Genomic DNA, 27,720 nt, shown 5'->3' with positions numbered 1-27,720 from the left:
ACCGCTACCAAAACTCTCATGCGCCATCGGGGCTGAGAGTCTGAGAGAGAGCAGAGAGCGAGAGAGAGCAGAGAGCGAGAGAGAGCAATGGAGAAGAAAACCATAGCTAATGTTGGAGTTAGTGACATAGTCAATGCAGGGTTGTCCATGGAGGAGGCTGTAGATTTTCAAAAAATCCTCAAACAAATCATAGGTGAAGCAAAATGCTCAGACTCCAGAGAGGTTTGGCGAAAGGTGGTGGCGAAGAGAATGCTATTGCCGTGCCATCCACATAAGTTGCACCAATTGATCTATTACTCTGTCTATGCTCGTTGGGATGCCTCCATTAATGGACCTCCTCTTTATTGGTTTCCTTCTCTGTAATATTCCTCTTTCTCTCTGCTGTGTTTTTGTTATTTTTTTTGAGCTTTGATTGATTTTATTTATTTATTTTTTCCCTTTAGCTGAAGCTTTTATGGTATTCCAAATAATTATCTTGTTCTTGAATTTATCCCTACCGTCGCTATTTTTGCTTTGGTTATTAGAATTTGGAAGATGCCTAAACAAGTTGTGTTGGAAATTCCTTTTTTTTTTTTCCTCCAATTTGCATGCCCTTTTACTTTAATTCATTTAATGTGATGGGGAACTGATTTAGGATTCAAATTGGAATGGCAAATTTAATTTGATGGAAAGTGTTCTGAACATGATGAAATGGAAATGGAAGGATAGGTTATTTTTTGCTGAAATCACATAGTTTAGGATAAAATCTTACCTTTTGAGCTTGACTTGAGCCGTTGATGTTCAATACTACTGTGTATCTCTAATCTTCTTTGCAAGTAACGTTGATCTAATTATATAACTGTTATTCATCTGCTACCAAATACGCTTTGAACTTACTGTTGGTACTTGCTATAAGTAGCTGCAGAGTTTGACATTACATAGTGGCTTGAGAGTCTTTTTTATAGTTAACGGTCAAAAAATTGATTATTATCCCCTGAAATTTCATAGTTTCTTGATAAGAAAGTAAAACACTTCTTATCTTCTCCCAGCTGATTGAATATTTCAAATGCTTTCTATATGTCAGCTCTCAATCAAAATATACAAACTTAGGACGTGTAATGGAAATTCATGGTCCTAAGTACTTAGGCGCTTCATACAAGGATCCAATAACAAGTTTTAGCCTCTTTCAGAAATACACTGTTCAGCATCCTGAGGTAAGGATCTATTTCATGCGTACATATCCTTCTAGATCATGTCATGTTAAAAGAAGAGTTATTATTTGTAAGTTGCATTTCCTACTTAATCTAGTGTATGCAAATGATTCCAGGTTTATTGGTCTCTTATTCTAAGAGAGCTCTCGATTGTATTTCATGAAGTTCCCAAGTGTATTCTTGACACCTCCAACAAATCAAAACAGGGAGGGAATTGGCTACCAGGTTCAGTTCTAAATATTGCCGAATGCTGTTTGCATCCTGCAAGTCATCCTAGAAAGAATGATGACAGTGTGGCTATCGTATGGAGAGATGAAAGTGATAACTCCAAAGTGAATCATTTGACATTAAAAGAACTTCGGGAACAAGTAATGTAATGCTTCATGTACTTATACTGTTCTTGCTTAAGTTTTTCATATCATGTTTGTGATGAGCTGCTCTATTCTTTGGTTTTGATTGGAGAAAAGAAACCGAATCATAAGTGATTTCTTTCACATCAGCTGAAAACTGGGTGTCTGATTCGTGATGTTCCTTTTTTATAATGATTATAGAAAAGTATTATCTTTTTGAAAATGATAATTGGGAAGAAGTTTAAAGCCTATAAGTAGTCTATATGGCCTGTAAAAGTGTGATGAAAGGGAATCCTTAAGCAAAACTTGTATATAAAATTTGAGTTTCAGGTTGGTCGCTAATGCTTTGGATGCAACATTTACAAAGGGTGATGCCATTGCTATTGACATGCCAATGACAGTCAATGCTGTTGTAATATATCTAGCCATTGTATTAGCAGGATTTGTTGTTGTATCTATAGCTGACAGCTTTGCAGCCAAGGAAATTGCTGCTCGTTTACGCATTTCCAACGCTAAGGCTATCTTTACTCAGGTAATTTTTGGTTTTCACATCTTGTAAGCAAGAGAACTGTGGAATTGCCAAGGTATTTCAATTTAGTTGGTCCAATAATATGTTTATTTTGTGAGCTTCTTTTGTGCTGCAGATGTGTATTTTTTTTTTCCACTCTTGATAAGGGTAATACTTTGTGGTCAAGATTTGTTTTTGTTGTCCTTTTTTTTTTTCCCGTTAAAGCTTTTAATTGGCTTGAGCTGATTGCAAGCGTGAGGAAGTGGTTTGAGCTATTCTGTTTTTTCTGTATTATTACTCAAGTTTCATATTCCCATATTGTCTCTGCTTTTATGGGTAGTTTCCCCTTTTCTTTGTTTGCCAAATTTCTGATTTGTTCTTTCTGAAACTTTTCTTACTTCATTGCTGGATTGCTCTAAATTCATACTGTTTTAAATCATGTGATTTGATTTTTAACAATCCTAAATTTGAAGGTTTTTGGTGTATATATCCCTAAATAATAATGTACGTACTTTATGTTCAATTGCAAAAGAGAAATCTGCTTTCTGAGTCCTTAATGTGAACTGTTTACAATTTCTGCAATGGAAGTCAAGAATTGAATAAATTAGCATTTGGGGGTGCTTCTCCTTTCAATTTGTATAATTGAGTTGACAATACATATGTTATGTTTGTATTTTCATTTCTGTCCTCTCTTCCTATCCCTTCTTTTTTTTTTTTTTTTTTTTTTTTTTTTTTTTTTGTGGCTGTAACACCTAACTTGATCTGTTTTCAGGATTATATACTCAGAGGAGGTCGAAAATTTCCTTTGTACAGGTAAACCAATTTTTAATATTCTTACTGGTTATGTGAGAAACCTTCCATATCAAACTAATCTGAGATCTTGAAGGTGGATCGTAACTGTTATTTGCAAAAGTTTTGTTTAATGATGCATATTATTCATGTGTGACTGTCTTGAATCAACTACATAGTGTGTTACGCAAGTCATCTTTATACCTGCATCCTTATTTTAAGTGCATAAAAGAAATTAATATTTAGAAAATTACTACTTAGTCCCTATATTATGGGAAAACTCACTAGTGGATCTCTCAGTTTTGAAAAATGTATTAAAATATCCCTGACGTTTTAAAAAATCTAATGGTTAGTCTCTCCGTTAATTTTAGCCGTTAAGTATTGTAAAAAAGTAAAAAATGCCCATGATACAGAGGGACTAATTAGTAGATTTTTTAAAAACTTGAGGGACCAATTAATAAGTTTTTTAAAATTATAGGGACTAAATAGTAAAATACTTAACGACTAAAATTAATGGAGGGACTAACTAGTAGACTTTTTAAAACATTAAAGACTTTTTAATATATTTTTTAAAATTAAGGGACCAACTAGTGAGTTTCTTCATACTATAGGACTAAGTAGTAATTTTTCCTTGTTATTGTGTGAATACAATCCGTATTAATTAGAGTAGATTGCACAATTATAAGACTAATTGATTGATAGACGATGTTTAGGAGAATAATTAGTTTCCTTAACGAGGCCTTATAATCTGTTTATAAATACCACTGGTCAATAGAGAAAATACATAATTCCTTCTTACCAAACTGCGCCTTATCTGTTATTTCTTTTGGGTTTGGGATACTGTTCTCCTTTGAATCACCGGTCTAGGTGATTGTTTCGTCTCACCACTGTCCTAGAAAGCAGCGCAATAGAGTTTCTGGCCTCTCCCCAAAGACCGGTGATCAGATTGTCGGCGAGTGGTCTCCACGTGCCATTTTTTTTAGCTTGTTCTTCACACGTCGGCGTGTGAACACGCGTCGCACCTCCAACGATTCTCCGGTTCCACTTTTGAGATCGCCTCGTCATTTTCAGCCAGTCTCTGGAGTCATTATTGTCATTAGACCTTACTAACGTCGGGTTTCTCTTCTGTTGGAGCTTTTCAGGTTCTGTTTCTTTCCTCCAATATTGTGTGAGGACTGTTTTGGTGCTTTTATCATTCGACAAAGTGTTTTTAAAGCATATTATTACTTGAAATGGTTTCTGATAGTAAAACCCATGTCACTGAAATTATTTCCACACCCACTAAAATTACTGAGCATAAGTTGAAAGGGGCTAATTATTTAGAGTGGAGTCGAAAAATTAAAATTTATTTGTGAAGTGCTGAAAAAGATAATCATTTAACTGAAGATCCCCGCTGATAATACTAAAACAAGCTTGGCTTAGCCACTTAGGGATGATGCCCATTTGTTCTCACAAATTACAAATTCAATTGATAGTGATGTTGCTAGTTTAGTCGATCATTGTGAAATGGTGAAAGAACTAATGGACTGTTTGTTTTTGTATTATGGCAAAGGGAACATATCCCGAATTTATGATGTGTGACAATCCATTTATCCTACTGATAAAGGGGGAAAGTCTCTCATTACTCACTTCATAGAATTCAAGAAACTGTATTAGAGTTGAATGTTTTGTTGTCCTTTAGTGCTAATGTTAAGAAACAACAAACTCAGAGAGAACAAATGTCCATTATGAGTTTTTTGGGTAGTCTCCCTCCAGAATATGAGACTGCCAAATCTCATATTCTTTCAAGTTTCAAGTTCTGAGCTTCCCTCTCTTTAGGAAGTCTTTAGCGGATTACTTCGAGTGGAAAATCTTCCTGCTCAACAATCTAATGTTTTAATTGTCAAAGGAGTGGGAGAGAGTGATGCGGGTAAGAAAAATACTAATAAGAATGAAGATACAATCCAAAATAGTGATTCAAGTGAAATTGTGTGTTACTACTATAAGGAACCTGACCATATGAAAAGAAACTGTAAGAAATTACAAAACAAGAATCACAAGACTACTACTGTTTCCGCAGCCAGCTCTTCGTCTGAGAATATTGTCTCCATCTCAATTGAGGAATATGCTCAGTATCAGGATCTATTGAAAGGGTCAACTCCAGTAACTGCTAGTTTTGAAATAAGTAAAACTTATCTTATCTCCTCCTCACATAAATGAATCATTAATTCTGGTGCCACGGATCACATAACAAGTAATCCTCGTACTTCTGCTAATTTTCGTTCACATAAAGCATCCTTCCCTGTTACCATAACTGATGGATCAACGTATAATGTTGAGGATTTTGGGATTGTGAAGCCTACTTCTTCTATTACCGTAACTTTCGTGCTAAGTTTATTCAATTTTGCCTTTAACTTAATCTCTACGAGTAAACTTACCAAAGACCTCAATTGTTGTGTTTCATTCTTTTCTGATTACTATTTCTTTTAGGATCTTATGAAAAAACAAATTATTGGTAAAGGACATGTATATGGAGGCTTCTACATTTTAGATAAGTGGGTGCCTGTTCAATTGCTTGTTCCATTGTCATTTCTCCGCTAGAAGTACATTGTCGGTTGGGACATCCATCCTTACTAGTTTTGAAGAAGTTATATCCTCAACTTCATGATGTATCTTCAGTGGAGTGTGAGCCATGTCATTTTACCAAACATCATCAAACCTCTTTAAGTCTTAAAATCAATAAATGAGCTTAGTCTACTCTTGAATTAATTCATTCAAATATTTGGGGGCCTTGTATTGTTGAGCCTACGGCTGGGTTCAGATATTTTATCACCTTTGTAGATGATTTTTTTAGAATGACTTGGATTTATTTTATGAAACATTGTTCTGAAATTTTTTCTCATTTCTCTATTTTTTGTACTGAAATCAAAACTCGATTTTATATTTCTGTGCATATTTTGTGAATCAACAATGCTAGAGAATACATGTTAGGCTCATTTCAGACTTATATGACTCAACATAGTATTCTTCACCAGTCGTCTTGTGTGGATACACCTGCTCAAAATGGAGTTGCTGAAAGGAAGAATAGACATCTTCTTGAGACTGCTCGAGCCTTGTTATTCCAAATGCGTGTTACCTCGTGCTTTCTCATCAATGGCATGCCTTCCTCGGTTCTTAACGGTAGTACTTCATATGGCATACTCTTTCCCAATAAGTCAATGTTTCCATTAGAACCACACATTTTTTGCAGTACTTGCTATGTTTGGGATGTTCGATTTCATGTGACTAAGCTTGATCTTAAAACTTTAAAGTGTATCTTTTTGGGATATTCTCGACTTCAGAAGAAGTATAGGTGTTATTTTCCAAACCTCAATAAATATTTGGTCTTGATTGATGTGGTCTTTTCTGAGCAAATTCCATTTCTTTTTGGAGCATCGCCATCTATCGGCCAGGGAGAGGAAAATGAGTGGCTCATCTATAGGAGAGAATGGGATCTCTAGTAGTTTATCTTCTCCTCCACTATCCATTGAAGAGGTTTCTTCTGGCACTTTGCCTTCTATCAAACTACCAGTGGTTCAAGTTTACTCTAGGAGTGAAGAATTTGAGAGGAATTTTTATTCTATTATGATTGAATTGATCTTTTCAAGGTTTGAGTATTTATACACTAACAATCAACCTAAATTAGGAATATTTACAATAAGAATGAAATTTCTGTAATCAAGCCTAATTAAGATCCTAATGATCCAAATCTTTTTAATTAAGAATCTTTTATGTTAGTCAACACTCCCCCTCAAGTTAGTGTATAGATATCACATATGCCCAACTTGCAAATCAAGTTGTGATAGGTCTAGTTGCTGAGCCCTTTGTTAAATATATCAGCTAGCTGTTTATTAAAAGTCACATGATCTAATCTCAGGACACCATTTATTAACTTCTCTTTAATGAAGTGTTGATCAATCTCTACGTGTTTCGTTCGGTCATGTTGAACTGGTGAGCTATACTGATGACAGCTTTGTTATCACAGTATAAGAGGAGTTTGTCCCTCTCTAACAGTTTCAATTCCTCCAACAATCTATATAACTATAGAAATTCACGAACACCTTGTGCTATTGCTCTATATTTCGCCTCAGCACTTGATTGAGCAATAACACTTTACTTTTTGCTTCTAAGTGACAAGGTTTCCTCCCACAAGTGTGCAGTAACCACTAGTCGACATCCTATCATCAAAGAATCCAGCCCAATTTGCATCTGTGAATACGTGTATTTCGAGATAACTGTATTTAGAGAATAAGAGACTTTTTCTAGGAGCAGACTTCAAGTATCGTAAAATGCGAAAAACAGCTTTCATGTGGGGCTTACGAGGATCATGCATAAACTGATTGATTAAGCTGACTGCATATATTATATCTGGTCGAGTATGGGAAAGATAAATCAGTTTGCCAACCAACCTCTGATATCTGCCAATATCCACTGATTCACTAATCCCTGCTTATAGCTTGTGATTGCTCTCAATGGGAGTTTCTATTGGTTTAAAACCTAACATATCAATTTCTTCCAAAAGATACAAAATATATTTTCTCTGAGAAATAAAGATTCTCTTCTTTGATCTGGCAACCTCGATTCCCATGAAATATTGCAATTTTTCTAGATCTGTAATTTCAAACTCCTGAGCCAAAAGCTTTTTCAACCGAGTCATCTCTTCAATGTCATCCACTGTCATTACTATATCATCAACATAGACTATGAGAAGAGTAATTTTACCCTTGTAATGTCTGATAAATAGGGTATGGCCAGCATTGCTTTGTTGATAGTAAAAAAAATCATAGCTCTGCTGAATCGATTAAACCAAGCTCTAGGTGACTGCTTGAACCTAGATAAAGCCTTCTTTAGCCTGCACACTTTTCCTTATATCTTTTTGTCAGCAAATTCAGGAGAGATTTTTATATATACTTTCTCCTTCAAGTCTCTGTGGAGAAATGCATTTTTCACATTAAATTGCTGTAGATCCCAGTCAAGATTGACAGCGTAAGATAGCAATACTCTGATTGAGTTTATTTTGGCAATAGGGGCAAAACGTCTCTTGATAATCCACTTCATAGATTTAAGTGTATCCTTGGCAACTAGTCTAGCCTTGAATCTTTTAATTGATCCATCTGCTTTGTGTTTCACAGTGAACACCCATTTGCAACTAACTGGTTTTTTTTTCAGGTGGAAAAGACATCAACTCTCAGGTCTCATATTTAGCCAAGACTTTCAGTTTTTTAATTATTGCTCCCTTCCAAGTAGAATATTTGAGAGCTTCCTTCCAATCTTGTGGGACAGACACAGAGGGAAATAGACAAGGCAAAAGTTCTATAGGATGAAGACAAAGAATCATAAGAGAGAAAGTTAGAAATAGAGTGCTTTGTGCAAGACCTAACTCCTTTTCTTTGAGTAATTGGTTTATCTAGATCATCAATGGGCTCAAGGTTTAGGGATGACTCACCAGATGGAGAAGAGAAAGATTCATTACACTGAGTAGGCTGCATAATGGCTTTTTCTGCTTCTGTTTTGTCTTTTTGAGTATCTTCTTAAATCTGGTTTATCTAAATGCCCAATTTGGTTACCAATAATCTCCACTGTATAGTAGTCTCCTGATCACCAATAGTCTCCCCCTGTATAGTAGTCTTCTCTAGAGTAAAACATTCTAGAGTTATAGGACTAGGCATCACTTCTTCTCTCTTATTGTCCTTCACCTGAAGAGGTGATAAGGTAGTACTGAAATAAGATTCAGTCTCTCTAAACATAACATCTATATTGACAAAGTATTTTCTAGATGGAGGATGATAACATTTGTAACACAATCTAGATGGAGGATGGTAACATTTATGAAAAAATTAAAAGCAATAAAACACATCACTCTTTGCCTTTATTAAATACGCCCAAGTTATATGAGTGCAACAATTAATAAAAGCAAGAAACCAACGATTATCAGATAGTGAGATCGTTTGAGTAGGTTCCCAAATATCAGAATGGATGGTCAAAAAAGGGATCATACTCCTATTGTTACTTGAGGGATAAGAGGTTATTGTATACTTAGCATACTCACAAGCTTCACAAATTAAAGAGTCACACTAAGCCTTGAAAAATACATTAGAATAAAGTTTCTCTAAAACAAAGAAGGATGAATGTCCTAACTGTCGATGCCACTGTATGATTTTTTGGTTGACATCTCGATTTCTTCCAAAGAGAGCCCAAGGTGAATTCAAACTCAGATTCCCTTTCAACAGATATAACCATCATGTAGTCTACCGTTGCCAATTCTCTTCCCAGTTTGAAGGTCCTAAATAATACAATAGTCAGGAAAAAATTTAATTTTACAATTAAGTGCTTTGGTGAGAGCACTAACGGATAAAAGATTAACAGAGAAATGACGAATATGAAGAACAGAGGATAGTTTGATATTTGGAGTATAAACAATAGAATCGGTTTCAGAGATAGAAGTGGAAGAATCATTTGCGATTCTAATAGTGTCTTTTTGTCGATATGGAAGATAATTAAGGAAACCTTCAGAGGAGCCCATCATATATTTATTTGCACTAGAATCAATAATCCATGGAGCAGAACCAAGAGACGAAACAAAAGTATTATCAAAAGTTTTTACATTACCCACACAAGTTAGTGCCATTTGAAAAAAAACAAACTTTTTCTATCAAAAAGAAGTGGAAAATAAGGCAGATCAAAGGCGCAACTCGAAGACGAGTCTGCTGGAAAGAATCACTGCTAGAAAAACCACCGGAATAAATTTAAAAGACCAATGGAATTAGTAGATCAAGAGACAGAATTCCCAAGTGGCAGAACACCCAAACAGTAGCTAAAGCCGAATCCAAAGCTACTAAGATTAATCACCTTAAACGGAGTACTAAACCTCAAAACATCATCCAAGGCTACAATACTCAGGCCGAATTGACGCCAGAAGAGGAGACTGAGCCACTGGATCTCACCGGAAAAGGACACAAGCCGGCGCATGGCATCGGAGCGAAGAGAGGGGAAGGCATGTGTGGGCTACACACGCTTCCTCTGGTCGCCGGACTTGGACAGGATGCCGATCTTGGACTGTGATTTTGATTGGTAGGGGTGGTGACACAAACAACTCACCCTAAATGGGTGATCTAGGGATGACTGATTTGAGACCCAAGAAGCTGCCAAAAAATTTTAAACCACCAAGCTCAGATCTGAGAACTAGGCTCTTATACCATGAAGAATTCGAGAGGAATTTTTTATTCTATTCTGATTGAATTAATCTTTATAAAGTTTGAGTATTTATACACCAAGAATTAACCTAAATTAGGAATATTTACAATAAGAATAAAATTCCTATAATCAAGCCTAATTAGAATCCCAAAGTTCCAAATCCTCATAATTAGGAATCTTTTATATTGGTCAACAAGAAGACCAATACCCAATAATACATGTCCTGCACCAAAAACTTCTTTGCCATTAGATCTACCACCGAATGACCTTGACCTTCCCAATTAGTCTTCGTAAAAGTAAACGACAGTGTAAGTCTATCTGTTTTGTTGCTAACTTTTTATCTTATGATCATTTGTATCCTTCTTCTACCTCCTTAATTGCGTTTCTAGATTCTATTTTCTTATCTAAAACAATCAAAGAGTCCCTAAACCATTTTAGGTGGCGTGATGCAATGCTTGAGGAGATCAAGACTCTAGACGATAATCATACTTGGGAACTCATGGATTTATCCAATGGCAAGAAGGTTATAGGCCATAAATGAGTGTTTGTCATTAAAGTCAATCCAGATAGTTATGTAGCAAGACGTAAGGCACATCTTGTCACTAAAGGATATGCATAAACCTATGCAATTGACTATTCTGACACTTTCTCTCCTGTGGTCAAATGACCTCGGTTTGCTTATTCATTTTCTTAGCTGCTTTCCAGCATTGGCCTTTATACCAACTCGATATCAAGAATGCCTTTTTGTATAGTAACCTCCAATAAGAGGTGTATATGGAGCAACCACCAGGGTTTGTTACTCAAGAGGAGTATAGAAAAGTATACCATTTGAAGAAATCCTTGTATGGTTTGAAGAAGAGTCCTCGTGCTTGGTTTGACAAGTTTAGTAAAGTTGTTTAAGAATTTGGGTTAAAAGAAAGTAAATGTGATCACTCAGTCTTTTATAGACATTCAGATAATGGTATTATTCTCCTCATTGTATGTGTTTATAACATTGTCATTATAGAAAATGATTATGCAGGGATCTCTTCTCTCAATTCCTTATTGCATGCAAGTTTTCATATTAAAGACTTGGGTCAGTTTAAGTATTTCTTGGGGAGTAGAAGTTTTGAGTAGTAAAAGAGGAATTTTCCTGTCTCAAAGAAAGTATGTCATTGACTTGCTTGAAGAAACTGGAAAGTTGGAAACTAAACCCTGCAACACACCAATGATCCCTAGTGTATGTCTTACGAAAGACGATAAAGACCCCTATGGTGACCCAGAGAGGTACAGAAAGTTGGTTGGAAAGCTGAATTACCTTACAGTGATGCCTTAGCTATATATTGCTTTTGCAGTAAGTATTGTGAGCCAGTTTATGTCTGCATATACAGTAAAACATTGGACTGATCTAGAATAAATTTTATGTTATCTAAAAGGAACTTCTGGACTTAGTATCTAGAATAAATTTTATGTTATCTAAAAGGAACTTCTGGACTTAGTGTACTCTACAGTGATATGGGCGTACTACCATTGAGTGCTTTTCGGATGCTGATTGGGCGTACTCTAGAGGTTATTGTGTATTTGTTGGAGGAAACCTTGTATCTTGAAAAAGTAAGAAGCAGAATGTGGTATTTAGATCCAATGCCGAGTCCGAATACAGGGTCATGACTTAATCCACTTATGAGATCATCTGTTGAAAGAAGTTGGTATGGATCTTGCATCACCCGCAAAACTTTGGTGTGATAATCAGCTTGTTCTTCACATCGCCTCTAATCCAGTATATTATGAACGGACTAAGTACATTGAAATTGACTGCCATTTTATCCATGAGAAAATTAAAGAAAATCTAATTTCTATCGGTTATGTGAAAACATGAGAGCAAAGTTATATGAAAGCAGGAGAGCAACTGGGTGATATACTCGCTAAGGCATTGAATGAGCCTAGAATAGAATATTTTTATAATAAGTTGATATGATAAATATCTATGCTCCGGCTTGAGGGGAGTGTTATAGTGGGAATACAATCTGTATTAATTAGAGTAGATTGCACAATTATGGGACTAATTGATTGATAGAGAACGTTTAGGAAAATAATTAGTTTCCTTAATAAGACATTGTAATCTGTATATAAACACTCTTACTTAGTAAAGAAAATACACAATTCCCTTTTACCATTTTGTTCTATTACATTCCTTAAATATTTTTAAATGCTTTTAACATTTGCCAAATACTTAGCATGGCTACTCAACTGAATTGATTTCTTTGAAGTCCTAACTGTTTAGCTACATTAAGAATAATGACATGCAGTATGCTGAATTTTCACCCTAAGCCAAAGGTGATGTTTTAATGCAGTTTTTTACAGCTTACACTTGTGAAAAGGGCATTGGGGATGAGAAAGCCTAGTTGTGTTCTTGGGAAATATTTTGTAAAATGTATTTCATAAGAAATACACTCGTTTCTCCCCTTGCAGATATCTGAACAACCTGAATGCATGTTTTCATGTGATAAGGCAGGGTGGGCTTGGGGTTGGAACAAATGATAAATTCCAGACAGCAGTGGGGAGCCACTATTGGAAGTTGAACAAATTTCAGTTTTGTTACTGACAAATAGTGGAGTCATTAAAGTATATCAAAAGGTTTGAATAGCTTAGGATTTTGTATATTTTTGTTGATTGAATAGAGAATTGTTTTGGAAGTAACACATAAATTGGGTTGGCACAAGAAGCTAAAGGAGCCCTGATCCAGCCCCAACCAAGATTAAGTGAAGGTGTCGCAATGGCCGTCAATCTCCTGTATTCCATTCCTAGAACAGTAGGGTTGAGGTGAGGTGAGTGCCTGAAATATTTAATTAAGTGACCATCTTTACCTTATAGTAGCCCTTGTTGGAGTAGATGCATTTTGCTAGAAATGGTACCCTGAAATGTATTCTGAAACTGAGGGAGCTCTGGATTTCATTTTGCTCAAATTAGGCCTGAAATGCTTTCTATAAACTTAGTTAACCACCTTTTCAAAGCTGCTTCTCTATTGTAATGATATTCCAGGTATTGGCTATCATGTTTAGGTGCTTCCTCTTGCATAGACAGAAGTCTAAACTAGCATGCTGAACTCTTTTTTTTTTTTTCTTTAAATTTTTAAGCGTACTTTGCTGTTAAATTTATGAAGTATGTTATATTTTTAGCACACCACTAGCATCATTATGACTATAGTTTTTTCTCCCTCTTTGCAGCCGTGTAGTAGAGGCTGCTCCACATAAAGCCATTGTGCTCCCTGTGATTGGGAGTGATGTAGATGTTCAATTAAGACATCAGGACCTATCATGGAAAGATTTTCTCTCTAGTGTCAATCACTTTCTAAGGTAATGTTTGCACCTCGATTTTATACTAGTATAATTACTGCTACAATAGAAAGTTCATCTTTTAATGTCATCAACATTGAAATTTTTCCACCTAATTTCTCGCATACTTACATTTCAATCCAAGTTGATTCCCTTTCTTGCAGACCAAATTATTATTCTCCCATTTGTCAACCAGTAGATGCTATCACTAATATACTCTTTTCATCTGGAACCACAGGTAGAATTATTATTATTATTCTTATTTCTCATGCACATAACCACAACTGCACTTCATCTTTGCTGAGAACAATTGATAATCTAGCTTATCGAATGGTCCAAAATAGGAGAACCAAAAGCTATATTATGGACCCAACTTTCTCCAATTCGATCTGCTAGTGATGCTTGGGCTCACATTGATATTCAAGTTGGTGATGTTTACTGCTGGCCCACAAATTTAGGATGGGTTATGGGACCAATTTTACTTTACTCATGCTTCCTAAATGGCGCAACACTTGCTCTCTTTCATGGGTCTCCTATTGGCCGTGAGTTTGGAAAATTTGTTCAGGTAATATCTTTGTTACTATTTTGTACTGTGATAATGTAATGTTGTCACATCAAATCTGTAGTCTTCACACATGAATCTGTTGCTTTTGAGAAAAATCAAAATTTTTTTAAGACTAATCATTTTGTTTGAACCAAAGCTTAGTCCAAAGCATGGGTTCAGCTATATGTATATTTTCTTCCGCTCCAACCATTTTAGCATCACATTTACATTCCTAAATTATATTTATTTGGATCTGTAAAATCAAAATTGAATGGAAGAAAATTGTCTGTTTTTTATTCTATGAATCAATGATATCATATGGTTGACTTATTTATTGATTTTTAATGATATAATTTAATCTGATTATAAATTTTAAATATAAATTAGGATCTTAATTATTTTTGAAATTATTTAATTATTTGTTTTTTTTAATTATAATTTTTTATATTTTTAAAATTATTTAATTATTTATTTTTTTAGTTATAATTCTTTATATATAAATAATCCTCTAAATAGCTTATATTCTATAAAGAGTAAAATACGAAAAAGAAAAAGTCTATAATTCTTCGCGGTATGAGAGATAGTGCTCTCTCTTTGTGGAGGTGAGTACTCTCCTTTTCAACACTAGTATTTCTCTCTCGTGACACTGCCCACTCCAGGAGGTAGCCCAAGCGCCGATCGGCCATTCCCAGAAGCCTGCTGACATCCGCCGCTGAGCATGATCCCACGCACTGATTCAAAGTTTTCGGGTACTGTTCACGCACTGGCATGTGAAGTGCGTTTCGCCTCTGCTGGTCACCTTTTCCTGCTGATTCTTTTTTCGGTCACCTTCTCATCAGATCCTGACTACATCTGCCTAGTTTTTTCTTGTAATGGATCTCTTCTCTCTATTAGAATCTTTTGGAGAGATATCCACTACCACTGCTCTCTCTGGTCTCTTGTCTCTTGTCTTGGTCAAAGTCAAGTATTGCCTCTCTTGCTAAAATTAATTCTTGTGAGTGGGTTATAGATTCTGGGGAAAATAAACATATAACAAGCTCTCAAAATTTTTCTTACCTACTCTCTATGTCTAAGACAAGACAAGATCATGTTCAAATAGCTGAAGGCTCCTATACTCCCATAGCTGGCACAGTTTTGGTAATTATACTCTAAATATCTCTCTCTCCTCTGTCCTTCATTTATCCGGTTTTTCTGTTAATTTGTTATCTATTAGTGCTCTCACTAATTCTCTCAATTGTAAAGTGGAATTCTTTTCCATTCATTGTATCTTCTGGGACTTACAAACCGGGAAGAAGATTGGTACTGGTAGGCTGGAAGATGACTTGTATGTTTTGGATGGCAAACCAGGTATTGATTCAGATCAAGCTCCTCTAAGTACGAATAAGGATGTCACTAAGGAAATAATCCAATGGCACATGAGATTAGGACATCCTTCATTTTTTCATTTTAGAGCGATTATATCCCAAATTGTTTAGACAAGCTGAGGTTAATTCCTTATATTGTGATGATTGTGAATTTGTCAAACATACAAGGAACTCTTATCCTTTGAATAACAATTAAAGTACTGTTTCTTTTATGACCATTCACTCTATGTATGGGGTCCCACACAATATGTGTCTTTATATGGTAATAGATGGTTTGTTACCTTTATTGTGAGTATTGTATCATATTAACTTGGATCTATTTGTTGGAAAAAAAAAGTGTTTTCTTGTTTCAAGTCTTTTCACAAGATGATATGTATACAGAAAGGATTCCAAAATTATCTTGAGACCAATGGGATAATAACCAAACTAGTTGTGTTTACACTAGTGCACGGAATAAGGTTGCAGAAAGGACAAATAAGCACTTATTAGAAGTTGGTAGATCCTTATGTTCACCATGAATATGCCAAAATCATATTGGGAGATGCATTTCTTTCAGCAGCCTATTTTATTAATCAGGTGCCTCTGAAAGTGCTTGACTATAAGAGTCCTTAAGAGGTTCTGCAAGGTAAAACTTTCTATATTGTTCCTCCAAAGGTTTTTGATTGTGTCTGCCTTGTTCATACAAAGAATGTTAGGAAATTGAACCTAGAGCTCTAAATGTGTGTTTGTTGGATATTCTCCTACACAAAAAGAATACAAGTATTATCACTCTCCTTCTAGGAAGTATTTTGTGAGTATGAATGTCACTTTCAGGGAATTTGAGCTATATTTTCTTGCATCTCCATCTCTTCAGGGGAGAATGAGAAACAGGAAGACATGATCCTTGATTCTATACTTCTTGATAGTCATAAGGAGGAAAAGAGTCAATTTCAGGGGAAGGATATTGATAGTCATGGAGAGAAAGAGAGTCACGTTCAGGGGAAGGATATTAATGTTAGGTGACTTGATAGATCAAATTTGAAGACGTATTCAAGAAAAGAAAAGACAGATAAAGCCATTGAGCAGTCTATACCATGCTAAGAATCATCCTCAAATTCTCCTAGTGAGTTATCTCTAGCTCCTAATGATTTAGATATACCCATTTCTCATAGAAAAGGAGTAAGATCTTATATCAATCATCCGTTATCTAACTTTGTTTGTTATGGTTCCTTATCTCCTTCCTATATAGCTTTTGTCCTATCTATTTCCTAAGAAAGCTCTCAAAGATCCTAAATGAAAGGGAGCAATGATCGAAGAGATGAAAACACTAGCAAAAAATGAGATATGGGAGCTTGTCTCTCTCCCATCTGAGAAGAAACTAATTGGCTGTAAGTGGGTATTCACACTGAAGTACAAAGCTGATGTCACAATTGAATGGTTTAAGGTCAGATTAGTTGCTAAAGGTTTTACCTAAACCTATAGACTAGATTATCAAGAGTCATTTGCTCTAGTTGCAAAAATAAACTCAATGAGAGTCCTTTATCTTATGCGACCAACTTGAATTGGAAATACGCCTCTAGGTGACCATTAATGATGGATTAGCCGAACCAAAGGACATCCAATTCTATTCATTTTTGGAGTCCCTAATTCGATGTGGCCTTTTCTTCAAATGGTTGTTCACCTAGTGTAGGCTTGCTCTGCCTAACGTGAAGCTGGGAGTTGGTGGTTGCTTGCTTATCAAGCGATCCTTCTGTTGGTCGCCTATAGCAGTTTAATGTGAAAAATGCATTCCTTCATGGAGATTAAAGGAAAAGGTATTCATGGAGATCCCTCCTGAATTTGCTTATGAGAAGACATAAGAAAAGATATACAAATTAAAAAAGGCTTTGTATGGGCTAAAACGATCTCTCAGAGCTTGGTTTGATAGGTTTATTAGAGCCATAATGTCTTTTAGTTAGCAACAGAATAATGTTGATTATACACTGTTTATTAAACATCACAAGGGTATGATCATCCTTCTTATTGTGTATGTTGATGATATAATGGTGACAGGTGATGACAAAGAGGAAATGGCTCAACTAAAAAGGTTATTGGCTCAAGAATTTGAAATTAAAAATCTAGGAAAGCTTCAATATTTCTTAGGTATTGAGGTGGCCAGATCAGAAAAAGTGATATTTATCTCCCAAAGAAAGTATAGTCTGGATTTTTTTTAAAAAAATGGTATGTTGGGGCGTACACCAGTAGAATTTTCCATTGAAAGTAATCATAAGATGCAAGCAGGAACTGGTGAGTTCGTGGATATTAAAAGAATTTCCCATTGAAAATAATCATAAGATGCAAGCAGGAACTGGTGAGTTCGTGGATATTAAAAGATACCAGAGATTGGCAAAGAGGTTGATTTATCTCTCACACACTCGGCCAGATATAGTCTATGTTGTTAGCTTAGTCAGTCAATTCATGTATGACCCTCGTGAGACTCATATGCAGACTGCCTTTTGCATCTTGAGATATCTAAAGTCTGCGCCAGGGAAAGGGTTTCTTTACTCAAAACATGGTCACCTTCGAGTTGAAGTTTTTACAGATTGTTGACTTATTTATTGATCCTAACTGATTCTAGGGATATGATTTGATTTGATTAGGATCCTTAATTATCTCTGTAATTATTATTTGATTATTTGCTTCCTGTTTAGATATAATTCTTTGTGTATAAATAGTCATGAAAACCAATTGTAAAGATTAAGAGTGAAATACAAGAATTCTCTAAATTTTTCCTAAATTCTTCATGGTATCAGAGCTTTTTCCTGATTTTAGAGTTCAAATTCATTTTTTTCCTCTTTAGGGTTTTAAAACCCTAGATCTACATTTTTTGGTGCTAACCCATCTAGGAATCTTTCCTCCTCTCACCGCCGGCACTAGGACTGTCGCTGGCTGATCGCCCTGCTCCGACGCCATAAAAGCCCGCACGTGAGGCTCACGCGACTCCCCTTCCTAGCGCATGACCAATCGCCTAACGCTGCTTCGCCGCTTCGATCACTCCGGCGACGATTCCGACCATCTTTACGGCCTTGCCGTGCCGCTACTCGGTCTTTTGGTGAATCGATTGGGCTCTCTTGTGTGTACAACCTTGGGTACCTCCTATTCTTTCACGGTTCATAAATCTTTACCATAGTAGAAGGTAAAAGGGTCTCGATTCCTAACTCTGATTACTCGTCCTCTGGTGCCACATCTAACTTAGTAAAGTCAGGTAATGCTCCATCTCTTAATAATGTTCCATGGATTATCGATTTTGGTGCGAATAGACACATGACAGGCTCTTCTAAAGGCTTTCTCAATTATTTTCCTTCTCTAACCAAAGATAATGTCAGAAATGCTGATGACTCGTTTACTCCCATATCCGGAACAGATTCTATTATTTGCACATCCAACATTAAATTATCATCTGTCCTTCATGTTCCCACTTTTCTGTCAACCTTTTATTTGTCAATGCTATCACCAATGCCCTTAATTGTAAACTTGAATTCTTTCCTGATTATTGTGTTATTCATGATCTTCGCACAGGAAAGAGGATTGGCAATGGTAAACTGCATGATGACTTATATATGTTGGAGGGTGATCCAGGTTCTTCGATAACTCAAGCCTGTTTTGGAGAAAATAAGGATGTCAATAAGGAAATAATACAGTGGCACAGACGGTTAGGGCATCCATCATTTTTTGCCTTAGAAAAACTTTATCCTAATTTGTTTGCTAGAACTCAGTTTGATTCTCTATTTTGTGATGCTTGTGAGTATATTAAACACACTAGAACATCCTATCCTTTGAGTCATAATAAAAGTCAAATTCCGTTTGCGACTATTCATTCTGATGTTTGGGGGCCTACTCAAACTGTCTCCTTGTCTGGTAATCGATGGTTTGTCACCTTTATCGATTGTTGCACTCGAATGACTTGGGTCTATTTGATTAGAGCTAAAAGTGATGTTTTTTCTTGTTTTCAATCCTTTCATAAGATGGTTTGTACTCAATTTGATACTAAGGTGAAAATTTTGAGAACTGACAATGGAAGAGAATACATGGATAGTAGATTTTCTGCTTATTTGGAGAGTAATGGGATGGTACAACAGACTAGTTGTCCTTCTACTAGTGCTCAAAATGGCGTTTGCTCAGAGGAAAAATAGGCATCCTTTGGCGGTTCTACAAGGGAAGAATTCATACGTTGTTCCACCAAAAGTATTTGGGTGTGTTTGCTTTGTCCATACTAGGACTGCAGGGAAATTGGATCCCAAGGCCCTTAAATGTGTGTTTGTTGGGTATTCTCCAACACAGAAGGGATACAAGTGTTATCATCCTCCCTCTAGGAAATACATAGTCAGTATGGATGTTACTTTCCGAGAAACTGAACCCTACTTTAGTACCACCCACTCACCTCTTCAGGGGGAGAATAATGAGTAAGAAGAAGTGATTTCGAATTCTGTGATTCTGAATGATATGGTTCAACTAGAAAGTTTGAGTACTAGTAGACAGGGGGAGATATCCAATCAGGGAGAGAGAATTAGTCGTTTGGACAAGTCAGATTTGAGAAGGTATTCAAGGAGAGATAAGGCAACAGAAGCCATTATGCAGTCTACTCAGAGTCAAGAATCTTCTCTTGGTGAGTTACCCAGTCAAGAATCTTCTTCCGGTGAGTTATCCACAACTCTTTCTTCTGGTGAGTTACCCACAACTCTTGAATACTTCAATGACTTTGATAAACCTATTGCACAAAGAAAAAAAAGGGTCAGATCTTGTATTAAACACCCTATTTCTAACTTTGTTTCTTATGAATCCTTATCTCCTTCCTATAGAGCCTTTGCCTTGTCTATTTTCTTTATGTCTATTTCACAGGATTGGAAGAAAGTTCTTGCAGATCCTAAATAGAAGAAAGCAATGATTGAAGAGATGAAAGCATTGGCTAAAAATGAGATCTGGGAGCTTGTCACTCTCTCACCTGGGAAAAAACTCGTTGGCTGTAAATGGGTGTTCATAGTGAAACACAAAGCTGATGGCACAATTGAACGATTTAAGGATAGATTGGTTGCTAAAGGATTCACCCAAACCTATGGAGTGGATTACCAAGAGACATTTGCCCCAGTTGCAAAAATGAACTCAATCAGAGTTCTGATATCTTGTGAAGCCAACTTGGACTGGGACTTGCAACAGTTTGATGTGAAGCATGCTTTCCTCCATGGAGATTTAGAGGAAGAAGTGTTCATGAAATTTCTCCTGGGTTCGCTGATGAGAAGACACAAGAAAAGGTGTGCTGGTTAAAAAATGCTTTATATGGGCTAAAACAATATCCCAGAGCTTGGTTTGACAGGTTTAGCAGAGCTATGATGTCCTTTGGTTATCAACAAAGCAATGCTAATCACACTCTGTTTATTAAACATCACAAGGGTAAGATCACCCTTCTTATTGTGTATGTTGATGATATAGTGGTGACAGATGGTGACAGGTGATGACAAAGAGGAAATGGCTAAACTAAAGAGGTTGTTGGCTCAGGAATTTGAAATCAAAGATCTAGGAAAACTGCAATATTTCCTAGGTATCGAGGCGGCTAGATCAGAAAAAGAAATTTTCATCTCCTAAAGAAAGTACATTATGGATCTTTTGGAAGAAACTAGTATGATGGAGTGTAAACCAGCAGAATCTCCCATTGAAAAATACCAGAGATTGGTAGAAAGATTGATTTATCTCTCACACTCGACCGAATATAATCTATGCTGTTAGTTTAGTCAGGCAATTCATGCATAATCCTCGTGAGACTCATATGCAGGCTGTACTTCGCATCTTGAGATACCTAAAGTCTGCGCCAGGGAAAGTGCTTCTTTACTCCAAACATGGTCACTTCCGAGTTGAAGCTTTTACAGATACAGATTGGGCAGGATCTCTCGATGACAGGAGATCTACCTCTGGCTACTGCACAGTTGTGGGAGAGAACCTTGTCACCTGGAGGAGCAAAAAGCAAAGTGTTGTTGCTCAGTCAAGTGCTAAAGCAGAATACAGAACAATGGCCTAAGGTGTGTGTGAACTCTTATAGTTGCAGAAGTTATTGAGAGAGTTGAGGTTGCCCGAGAGAGACAAGATAACTTTGTATTGTGACAGTAAAGCTGCTATAAGTATAGCACAAAATCCAGTCCAACATGACTAGACGAAGTACATTGAAATTGATCGGCACTTCATTAAAGAAAAATTAACAGACGGTGTCTTGAGCCTAGTTCATGTGACTTCTACTGGGCAACTTGCAGATGTGTTTACTAAAGGGCTCAACAACAAGATCTACCATAATCTGATTTGCAAGTTGGGCATGTGCGATATCTTTGCACCAACTTGAGGGGGAGTGTTGACTTATTTGCTGATCCTAACTGATTATAGGGATATGATTTGATTTGATTAGGATCCTTAATCATCCCTGTAATTATTATTTGATTATTTGCTTTCTGTTTAGATATAATTCTGTGTATAAATAGTCATGAAAACCAATTGTAAGGATTAAGAGTGAAATACAAGAATTCTCTAAATTTTCCTAAAATTCTTTACAGATATAGATTAGACAGGATCTCTCGATGATAGAAGATCAACCTCTGGCTATTGCACAATTATGGGAGGGAACCTTGTCACCTGGAGGAGCAAAAAATAAAGTGTTGTTGCTTGGTCAAGTGCTGAAGTAGAATACAGAGTAATGACCCAAGATGTGTGTGAACTTTTGTGGTTGCAGAAGTTATTAGAAGAGCTGAGGTTGCCTGAGAGAGACAAGATAATTTTGTATTGTGATAATAAATTTGCCATCAGTATAGCACAAAATTCAGTTCAATATGAGTGAATGAAACACATTGAGATTTATCGGCACTCCACTAAAGAAAAATTAACAGACAGTGTTTTGACCTTAGTTTGTATGACTTCTACCAGGCAGCTTGCGGATGTGTTTACTACCATAATCTGATTTGCAAGTTGGGCACGTGCGACATCTATGCGCTAACTTGAGGAGTGTTGACTTATTTACTGATTTCTAGTGATATGATTTGATTTGATTATGGATTCTAGGCATAAATTAGGATCTTTAATTATCTCTGTAATTATTTGATTATTTACTTCCTCTTTTAGTCGTAATTAAATAGTGAAATAATAGAAAGAAAGAGTATTTTATTAAATAGTGAAATAATAGAAAGAAAGAGTATTTTATACTTTATAATTCTTCATATACTTTGTTTTTTACTTTTTTAAGACACTAGGATTTTTCCAACAAACACATAGTAGCCTATAGTAGACCTTCCATCACTTCTAGATTCAGCCTAATCAGCATCCAAGAAACACTCAGTGCGAGCGTGCCCATGAGAACTATATAGTATACCTAATCCAAGAGTCCTTTTCAAATAACATAATATATGTTCTAGAGTTACCCAATATTTGATTGTCGGTATAGATATAAACTGGCTCGTAACACTTACTGCAAAGATAATATCTCGTTGAGTTATTACTGTGAGATAATTTAATTTTCCGGCTAACATCTTGTGTCTCTCTAGGTTGTTAAAGGGGTCACTATCATCTTTTGCAAGATATACATTAGGAACACCGGTGTATTGCAAGACTTTACTTGTGTTAAATTTGGGTCAGGCCTAACTCACCCCAAAAACTAGCTCAAGGGGGAGGAGTGTCTATGGCCCATATAAGAGGCACATTACTCCTTTCCACAACTGATGTGGAATTCAACACACCTCCTCACGCTCAGAATTTTACTGGTGCGTGGCATATTTATAGGAGGCCCAACATCGGATGGGAAGGCTCTGATACCATGTTAAATTTGAGTCAGGTCTAACTCACCCCAAAAGCTAGCTCAAGGGGGAGGAGTGCCTATGGCCCACATAAGGGGCACATTACCCCTTTCCACAACCGATGTGGAATTCAACAATTTGCATAATTATTTCCTATAATAACAATATTATCAACATATACAACAAGAAGAATAATACCAACTTCTAATTGTTTGTAAAAGGCAGAATGATTACACTTGCTCATTTTCAACTCAAACTCTTGAACTATCTCACTGAACTGGCCAAACCAGGCACGAGGACTTTGCTTCAACCCATACAAAGATTTCTTCTGATGGCAGATTCTCTCATACTCCCTCTGAGTAATAAAACCAGGTGGTTACTCCATATATACTTCTTCTTGGAAATCACTATGAGAAAGACATTATTGATATCCAACTGATATAAAGGCCAACGCTAAGAGGCAACTGTAGAGATAAATAAATGAATAAAAGTAATTTTGGCCATAGGAGAGAAAGCATCTAAATAATCCACTCCATAAGTGCGCATATCCTTTAGCTATAAGTTGGGCCTTGAGTCGAGCCACAAAGTCATTTGGATTGACTTTGATGGAAAAAACCCATTTGCAACGCGCAACTTTGTTGCCCGAAGGCAACTCTACTAGATCTCATGTATGATTATCATTCAAAGTTTTTATCTCCTCAAGCATTGCATTATGCCAACTAGAATGAGACAAAGCCTCTTTAATTGTTTTAGGTATGGAAATAGAATCTAGGCAGATAATTAAAGAGCTAGACGAGGGAGATAAGTGGTCATAGAAAACAAAATTGACAATAGAGTAAATAGATTTCCACTGACACTTATTTTATGAAGATTGATGGGGAGGTGCAGGACATGTATCATCAGGTGTTTGTCTTTGAGAATAAACTTGAACAACTAGTGGTTTGACTGGAGTAGAAACATGAGCATTGGCATGTCTAACATCATCAGACTAGGTGTTTGTCTTTGAGAATAAACTTGAACAACTAGTGGTTTGACTGGAGTAGAAACATGAGCATTGGCATGTCTAACATCATCAGACTGAGCAGGAGAAGAAGTACTAGAGGAAACCCCACTCTTTAATGTGAATTTATAAATAAGCCACTCATCCTCCTCCCCCTGACTCATAGAGGTGAGTATTGTAGAAAAAATGGTGCTTTCTTGATAAAAATCATAACAGTTGAGACTAAATATCTATTAAGTTTTGGAGAATAACATTGATACACCATCTTAAGGCAAGAGTACCCCAAAAGGCACACTTTAAGTCTTTAGGATCCAATTTATAACATGAGGTTGTACATTACGAACATAGCAAATACTGCAAACATCTGTGGCTATAAAGGAAATAATGGCTTATTAAGAAAGAGAATATTGTAAGGAATATTATCATTAAGGACCGTAGATGGCATGCGATTGATGAGAAAATATGCCGTGGAGATAGCATCAACTTAAAATTGCTTAGGAATTTTCATGTGAAACAACAAGGTACGAGTAGTTTAAAGGAGATGCTTATTCTTTTTTTTTTCAACTACTCCATTTTAAGAAGGTGTATTAATACATGAGGACTGATGGGGAAACCATATTGATTCATATAAGCCTTGAATGGTTCTAACATGTATTCTTTGGCATTATCACTCCTCAAAATATTCACAGAAATATTAAATTAAGCCTTAATTTCAGCAGAAATACAGAAAAGTAGGAAAACACCTCAGAGCAATTTTTCATAAAATAAATCCAAATCATTCGAAAAAAATTATCCATAAAAGTAATGAAATATCTTAACCCAGTTTTGGATCCAACAAGACATGGTCTCCAAATATCTGAATGAACTAGTTCAAAAGCATATTCAGCTCGTTTATTAATTCAGATATTTGAAATTAAAAACTTGGTTAGCACTTGAAAAACCTGTGGTTATCACTGATTTCATAAATGCCTTCCAATTTGTTTGCTTTGCTGGTGAAAACTAGACGAGTGCTTGTTGGATTTTCTGAAAGCAGAAAGTTGTGTTCCGAAATCTATTAAAAGGAACATAGAAAGGTATCTGTGTCTTTTTAGCATAAGGATTTCTGAAAGTAGAAAGTTGTGTTCTGAAATCTATCAAAAGGAACATAGAAAGGTATTTCGTGTCTTTTTAGCATAAGGATTTCCTGTGTGAGTAATGAAATAATGAACACTGTGGAACTGTAATCCATTTTGCAGTAGAAGTGTTAACATGTCCTATTCAATCACACACTTATAGTTCCTCTGTTACATTTGTTCAGGATGCTGGAGTTACTATTTTGGGGACAGTTCCAAGTTTAGTGAAAGCTTGGAAGAGTACCAACTGCATGGAAGGCTTAGATTGGACGAAGATAAAGTAGTCTTTTTCTTGAACTTGAAAACGACAATATTTGCATATACTCCAAAGAAAAAATTAATGAAAAATGTGTATGCAGATCCTTCTGTTCCACTGGAGAATCTTCCAATGTTGATGATGACCTTTGGCTTTCTTCAAGAGCTTATTACAAGCCTATTATTGAATGTTGTGGAGGCACAGAACTTGCATCATCGTATATCCAAGGATGTCCACTTCAGCCGCAAGCTTTTGGAGCCTTCAGCACTGCGTCAATGACAACGGGCTTTGTTATCCTTGACGAAAATGAAGTTCCTTATGTAAGGATAGTTTAATGCTAAACAGAGTCTAAGTCCATTATTTTGACCCATCATTAAATGATTTTAATAAAGAAGTGGCTTTTGTCTGTGATGGTAGTGTCAGTTTTGTGGTGCATGATAGTGCAGGGATTTTCATTTTTATAATGCAAATGTATTAGCCCAAAAAACTGGGGTTCATTTGTTATAACCCAATGCTAGATCTATAACCCCAAAAAACACAAAAATAAAAGTTTGCATTTTATATATTTCAATAGATTTATATTTCTATATGCATATATTTGTTTTCTTTGTTCTATGTGGCAGCCTGATGACCAACCTTGTGTTGGTGAAGTGGGTTTATTCCCTCTATACTTTGGTGCAAGTGAAAGGTTGCTGAATGCTGACCATTACAAAGTGTACTTCAAGGGAATGCCAATGTTCAAGGGAATGGTATGCTTCTATTTGTCATTCTTTCAACATGAATTTGCTATTTTATTTGGTTACTTTTTATATCAACATTCTACACATAAAGCATATCATTCGTAATATCCAGTCCATATGTATTAGTTGTCTTAGACATTTCATGATCTTATTTTTTTCCAGATAATACGGCATGCATCCTTGCATTCTCTTCTGAAATCTATCTCTTCTTTTTCTCGTAAAAAAAATTAAACCGCCTTTTTGGTGTTGATTATCTTCTAGACCTGTTGGCCAGTTAACAGGCTTGTTATACTTTAATATGTTTAAAATTATAAGCATCCAATTTTTCAGGTTTAGGCTATGAAATAATTTGCAGACAAAGCTTATTTCATTCATATAGCAGGTCAATTGAGCCACATAATTGTTGATATTTCTTCTCCTTGTCCTGCCCAGATGCATGAATTGTATCCAAGCCATTGATTAGCTCTGAATAAAATCTTCCTTGAATTTCAGATTATTCTGTTTAATCTCCCTCTTGCGCTTCAATATTTAGTTTAGCGGTAGTTGGAGGATTATCCAATCACTGTATCTAAGGAAATGTTTTGAAGTAATTAATTAAACTGCCCTAATTTTTCAACTTCTGATTTTTGCACATGTATTTGCAGCAACTCAGGAGACACGGAGACATCCTTAAGAGAACTGTTGGAGGCTATTTCATTGTGCAGGGGAGAGCTGATGACACCATGAATCTCGGTGGCATTAAGGTATACCATTCTCTATGGACATTGCATGCTCATTGATACACTTCCATCTTTTTTATTACATGAGTGTACTTGGTCTAATTTTATGAAGCTTAAGAATTTGAAATCACACTTGCTATGCAGACAAGTTCTGTTGAAATTGAGCGTGTTTGTGATGGAGCCGATGAAAGCATCATGGAAACTGCTGCAATTAGTATAGCACCAAAAGATGGCGGTCCGGAACTCCTAGTAATTTTTGTAGTTCTAAAGAAGGGATACGCTAGTGAACCAGACGAGTTGAAAATGAAATTCTCCAAAGCCATCCAAAGCAATCTCAATCCTTTGTTCAAGGTTTGAATGTTTTATTCATATCCTCATGTGAATGAATCCTGAGGTCAATTTTCATTAGTTTAAATTAGAATTCAATTTTGCTTTTTTGTGATCTTGGACGACAGGTGAGCTTTGTTAAGATTATCCCCGAGTTTCCTCGAACTGCTTCTAACAAGTTATTAAGGAGAGTATTGAGGGATCAAATGAAGCATGAGCTATCACTTCATAGTAAAATCTAGTGATTTGAAGAAGTTGTGTATTTCATGTAAGAAGACATCTGAAATTTTTATTACAATCCTTGTGATGTAATAATTCTTTGCTGACTATGAGCTTTGTTGATGCCCATCCATCATAACTGGAATAAATAGTTTTACCACTTCAAACTTTGGTAAGTTATCTTTCCCCAACAGGAATTAATTACCTTGCCAGCTTTTGTGTTTTATTATAATGAGTGGTGGCAAAGCTAGGATTTCCTTTGAAGGTGAATAAAGCCAAAAAATACCCTTTTTTTTTA

General features: G+C 36.0%; 1 protein-coding gene and 1 long non-coding RNA gene across 2 annotated transcripts; both read left to right on the top strand.

Annotated features, from left to right (window-relative positions):
* LOC110611367 (probable CoA ligase CCL12) lies at positions 1–27,720 on the top strand. The gene is made up of 14 exons (XM_021751655.2): positions 1–359; positions 1,064–1,193; positions 1,307–1,563; positions 1,871–2,072; positions 2,821–2,861; positions 13,253–13,381; positions 13,525–13,598; positions 13,705–13,925; positions 25,347–25,441; positions 25,521–25,737; positions 26,041–26,166; positions 26,802–26,900; positions 27,021–27,227; positions 27,332–27,720. Exons 1-14 carry the CDS (start codon positions 88–90, stop codon positions 27,443–27,445), a joined length of 2,184 nt encoding a protein of 727 aa, XP_021607347.1. The 5' UTR covers positions 1–87; the 3' UTR covers positions 27,446–27,720.
* On the top strand, positions 11,493–13,146 carry LOC122723228. The gene is made up of 2 exons (XR_006350180.1): positions 11,493–12,662; positions 12,752–13,146. It is a non-coding gene; the product is annotated as an uncharacterized LOC122723228 (long non-coding RNA).

The sequence above is a fragment of the Manihot esculenta genome, chromosome 3, assembly GCF_001659605.2.
Source record: "Manihot esculenta cultivar AM560-2 chromosome 3, M.esculenta_v8, whole genome shotgun sequence".
Classification (NCBI taxonomy): Eukaryota; Viridiplantae; Streptophyta; class Magnoliopsida; order Malpighiales; family Euphorbiaceae; genus Manihot; species Manihot esculenta.
The sequence above is the reverse complement of the archived record's forward strand: the minus strand, read 5'-3'. Positions and strand labels throughout refer to the sequence as shown.

What these genes read in the sequence shown, in the direction of transcription:
- LOC110611367 (XM_021751655.2), top strand. Translation starts at nt 88, where the DNA reads ATGGAGAAGAAAACCATAGCTAATGTTGGAGTTAGTGACATAGTCAAT. An exon ending in CGAAAATTTCCTTTGTACAG is followed by an intron (nt 2,862 to 13,252) that starts GTAAACCAATTT and finishes CCCTCTTTGCAG; the next exon opens with CCGTGTAGTAGAGGCTGCTC. An exon ending in ACGAAAATGAAGTTCCTTAT is followed by an intron (nt 25,738 to 26,040) that starts GTAAGGATAGTT and finishes TCTATGTGGCAG; the next exon opens with CCTGATGACCAACCTTGTGT.